We start from the raw sequence: 5,000 nt of genomic DNA, 5'->3' as shown, positions 1-5,000 counted from the left end.
TACAGGGAGAACACAGGAGTGTGTGTCTCAGTGTGTGAGTGTGTGTGTGTGTGCATAATCATGTTCAACAGAACATACGATGTGCGTGTGTGTGTCGACAGGAATCGCAGGGTGGAAAAATGCAGGGTGGTTGTGTGTGAAACTGAGACACAGTCTACAGGTTGTGAGTGTGTGAATGTTTGAAGTGTGTATGTGTGTGTGTGTGTGTGTGTGTTTGAGTGTGTTTGTGTTTGTGTGTGTGTGTGTGTGTGTGTGTGTGTGTGTGTGTGTGTGTGTGTGAGTGACTGTGTGTCAGTTACCTTCCCACTGAGTGTCCAGTCTTCAGAAAACTCTCCCTCAAATGTGGTGTCATCTTCAGAGAGTAACACCCCAGTGCCCTGAGAGAGAGAGAGAGAGAGAGAGAGAGAGAGAGAGGGAGAGGAAGAGAGAGGGAAGGAGAGGGAGAGAGAGAGAGAGAGAGAGAGGGAGGGAGGGGGAGATGGAGAGGGAGAGGGAGAGTGAGAGAGAGAGAAAAGAGAGAGAGAGGGAGAGAGGGAGAGGGAGGGGGAGAGAGAGAGAGGGAGAATGGTGGGATAAATGTAAAATTGGGGGTAAGAGTATAAGAAAATAAGAATATAAGAATATCCATTCTACCAAGAACGAGGTAATGGCTTTCTCAAACACAGTGATTGTGTTTTTGTATCTATGTATCTAAAGGCCCCGTCACACCATAACGTTCTGGTCAACGTTCTCTGAACTTTCTAATCGTTCAATTTCGAGCGTTCTAGGGCGATGTGGACACATCTGCCGTGTTACTAACGAAAGAATAGCGTGGGACTGACACATGAATAGCGTGGGACTGACGCATGAGGAGTGTGTAACACCGACCAAGTGACGTGTCACTGGTCCGCGACAAACGTGTGCTGACGGGTCAGTCCAGCTCGACAAACGATAAGTCAACCTTAGAAGAGCGTGTTAAGCGTGTAATTCACGTGTGAATAATGACAGAAAAGCGTTTTGCTGGCGTGTGGGTTTTATGGTCAAACGGGTTTAAAACGCTGGAAAATCATAGTGGATTCAGTTGATCTGAACAGTGAACATCATGCCACCAAGACCACGAAAAGGTGTGAGGGGGGCTTCTACTAGCGCTGCTGCAAGTAAGAAGATGATAAATGCTGCTGAAAGTAAGAATACAAGAATACAAAGCCTCTTTCACTAGCAATGTCTTCGGACGAAGATTTACTGTTATTATTACTGTGATTTACGAAATAACAGGCGTTATTCCTGGGGTTTTATGTTATTAAAATAAATTATTTAAATTTGACACTGAATTTGTGTTTCTCAATGTTTATTATGAGAAAACATCAACACATCCACACACATTGTCCATGTCACAAGAATCTTCATATCATATCCATCTGCCATGGAACAGCACCAGCTATAACAGTGCTCAGCTATGTTCAAGTTCAGTACATCTACTTCATGCTGGCTCAAGCAAGCATATACCCTCCACTCCGCTTTTCGCTAGATTATGCAATGACCTTGCATGACATGATAGCATTGAATATGTAGATGTATAGTGCACAGAATAACGTTTGCAATGATGTAAGTTGCGTTTGTTGATCACGTATGGTTAATAACATATTAATTGTAGAAGGGACATGATAAAATCAAGATCTTCCCTTGGTGAAAACACTTTTGCCGATATCTTCCTACGAGAGATGGGTTAGGTGCTCAAATTTCCCTGGATCAAAGAGGACGTTAGTAGGCATGTCCAAACTAAAAATCACGTCTCAGGATTGCTGCGCACATAAGTTATTTCGGGTGCATCAACTGTAGGTACTCAGTCTACCCTACCCACCGACTGACTACGATAGCCAAACGCGTGCAAAGTTAATAAAACGTTCCACGAAAGTTCTCCAGCGTTTAAATTAAACGTTGAAGAACGCTGATCTCCATGAGAACTTTTGTGCTTGTTCAAAACTTTTTTTTTGGACCAGCGTTCTCCTCCGATCACCGACGATTACCGACGATTACAGCGTTCACCAGCTTTCACACAAAGCTCTTCTGGCGCAATACCAGCGACCATGGACGATTACCAACGTTTCCTCTAACATCATAGAACGTTGACCAGAACGTCATGGTGTGACGGGGCCTTAAGGGATAATGTATAGGCCGAAAACATTATCGAAAAATTAATCCCGATGGGACGAACAGGATGGAGGATACACATACATATATGTATGTGTGTATGTACGTATGTATGGTTTACCATCATCTTGTTGTTGCTGAAGGCTCCCTCATAGTAAAGGCCAAACTGGGTGACAATCACTCCATTGCCCTGCCTCTGGTCCTCCTGCCACATACCCATGTACTTTTCGCCTCTGTGGGAACACACACACGCACGCACACACACACACGCAAACACGCACACACGCACACACACACACACACACACACACACACACACACACACACACACACACACACACACACACACACACACACACACACACACACACGCACACACACACACACACAATCTTTAGGGTGGGTCTGACTGAACACAGACCTCATAATTACTTGAAATGCATTTCTCACAAACCCTGGATGTATGGCACTGTTGTACACCATACTAACCAATCCAATCCAATGAGACCTTGATGTTGACTACACTTATTTCATTCCAACCCTTTTACAAATGCAACAGGTTAATGCTCTTGTGTAAAGCATTAGGTCATCTATGACTACTAGTACAAATGGACCCAAACGTGTGTGTGTGCGTGTGTGTGTGTGTGTGTGTGTGTGTGTGTGCCTAGGATATGTCTAGAAGATGACCATAAACTTTTAAAGGGGGATAAGATGGGGGCACCTGGTGATGTCATCGAAGACGCCGTAGCCACACTTCCTGTCGTTGAGCCATTGGCCAATGAAGACACTGGGGGAGGAGGAGTTTAGCTTGCCGCTGCGCAGCATCCCGTGGCCATGGCGCATGTTGTCCTGGAAACAGCCCTCGTACACCTCACCTGTGGCATACCTGCACACACAACCATGTACACACACACACACACACACACACACACACACACACACTATTTAAGTATACATACTTACACAAATCCCCACACAAACACATACATACTGTTCTCAAAGTTGAAGTCATACACTTTAGTTGTACGTCTAAACAAGGTCTCAAGTCACAGACACAAACACACACCACTTCAGATTAACGCAAACACACAATGCCAACTCCCAGACTCACCTGTAGGTCCCAAAGCCATGCATCTTGCCCTCTTTCCAGTTGCCTTGGTAATGGTCACTCTTATTTAGACTCTTAGTGGGCACAATGTATTCTCCAACACTACACACACAGTGTGTGCACATACACAGAGAGAGAGAGACAGAGAGAGAGAGAGAGAGAGGAGAGAGACAGAGAGATGTAGTCATTCATACACTTTGGAATGCACATTAGAGCAAGGGAAATGCATTCAGCTTATTAACTGAAGGCTGATTTATTTATGAGTGGACTGATTTGAGTGACACATACCCATCTTCCAGACCGTTCTTGAATGTTCCCGTGTACACTCTACTATCAGGCCACCTCACCATGCCCCTGAAACACACACACACACACACACAAAAGATGTAAGATGACCCTGACACTACTACTTCCTGATAAGCACTCCTCTCCTCTGCCTCTGCCTCTGCCTCTCCTCTCCCTCTCCTCTCCCTCTCCCTCTCCCACTCCTCCTCCCACTCCTCCTCCTCCTCCTCCTCCTCCTCCTCCTCCTCCTCCTCTCCCACTCCTCTCCCACTCCTCTCCCACTCCTCTCTCCCAGTGAGGCTCACCTCCCGTGGGGCTTCCCTGCCAGCCAGCGGCCCTCGTAGGTGGCGTCCTTCAGACGGCTGTCTTTGTAGAAGGTGTACGACGCCGTGCGCGAGATGGGCGGGTCCGCTCTAGGCACCGCCCCCGAGGCCATAGTCACCGCCTCTGACCCCGCCCCGCTCAGCGCCTGCTCCACCGCCTTGTTTATGGAACGCAACCACTTCGCCTGGAATTATGGGATACATGGGCCTCCTCAGTTACAACACGCAATCACAATGCTTTTATTTCTTAGTCATTGGACAAAATGAACACAACACATGAGGTAGACGTCTAAAACAATCAACAGGTCTATGAATACATGGGGTAAAAAAGTTAAGAGCTGGTAGATATTGTGTGGACAGCACTTAAATATGTTGAAAGAGAAAGATACAGAGAGAGTTTGAATGTGTAATGTCTAATATGTCTGAAGGTACAGTAGCTTCAATCTTCTGTTAAGCAACTCCAGTCCCTTTGCGGTGTGGGTGTATGACACTCTGGTTCAACACTGGTGTGGGTGTTTGACACTCTGGTTCAACACTGGTGTGGGTGTATGAATGTTAGTGTACAGCATAGGTTCAACACTGGCCAGTGAGAAGAAGGATGAGAAGGATGGGGCTATGTGTGTGTGTGAGTGTGTGTGTTTGTGTGTGAATGTGAGTGTGAGTGTGAGTGTGTGTACATGTATGTCTGTATGCATGTTTGTGTGTCAGTGTGTGTTTGTGAGAATGCAAGTGTGTGTGTGTGTGTGTGTGTGTGGACTCTACTGCACCTTCTCCATTGGTGCTGACGCCAGCAGAGTGAAAGTCTCCTCAGGTGTGATCACCTTCAGTCCATGCCTGACACACACACACACACACACACACACACACACACACACACACACACACACACACACACACACACACACACACACACACAGCGGAAACGTCAGTTTGACAATAAAGTGATAATGAGTCAGGTTCCCTCTGACTGAATCTAAAGAATTAAAAACAAACAAACACATTTGTCAACAGGGTGACAGGATGATTGACAGACTGACAGACAGGATGATTGACAGACTCACTGGTCAGTGGTCTCCTCGGAGATAGGCTCCACCCAGAGCGTGGTCAGGGGGAAGACATGGTGGGTGGAGAACTAGGGGAGAACACAGGCAGAG

The 5,000-nt window shown here is 46.5% G+C and overlaps 1 protein-coding gene across 5 annotated transcripts in view; it reads right to left on the bottom strand.

Annotated features, from left to right (window-relative positions):
* The window catches only part of als2b (alsin Rho guanine nucleotide exchange factor ALS2 b), a 25,834-nt gene that overhangs the window by 7,632 nt on the left and 13,202 nt on the right, over positions 1–5,000 (bottom strand). For all 5 annotated transcript variants that reach the window (XM_031558350.2, XM_031558352.2, XM_031558351.2 and 2 more), the window contains 8 exons: positions 4,908–4,978; positions 4,614–4,680; positions 3,829–4,031; positions 3,527–3,592; positions 3,242–3,340; positions 2,852–3,016; positions 2,252–2,363; positions 300–377 (listed from right to left, as the gene is read on the bottom strand). In XM_031558350.2, the coding sequence (XP_031414210.1) occupies positions 300–377; positions 2,252–2,363; positions 2,852–3,016; positions 3,242–3,340; positions 3,527–3,592; positions 3,829–4,031; positions 4,614–4,680; positions 4,908–4,978 (861 nt within the window). The remainder of the gene's footprint in view (positions 1–299; positions 378–2,251; positions 2,364–2,851; positions 3,017–3,241; positions 3,341–3,526; positions 3,593–3,828; positions 4,032–4,613; positions 4,681–4,907; positions 4,979–5,000) is intronic.

This window comes from Clupea harengus, chromosome 21, assembly GCF_900700415.2.
Source record: "Clupea harengus chromosome 21, Ch_v2.0.2, whole genome shotgun sequence".
Lineage (NCBI taxonomy): Eukaryota > Metazoa > Chordata > Actinopteri > Clupeiformes > Clupeidae > Clupea > Clupea harengus.
Note: the sequence above shows the minus strand (reverse complement) of the source record. Positions and strands in the feature narration are given on the sequence as shown.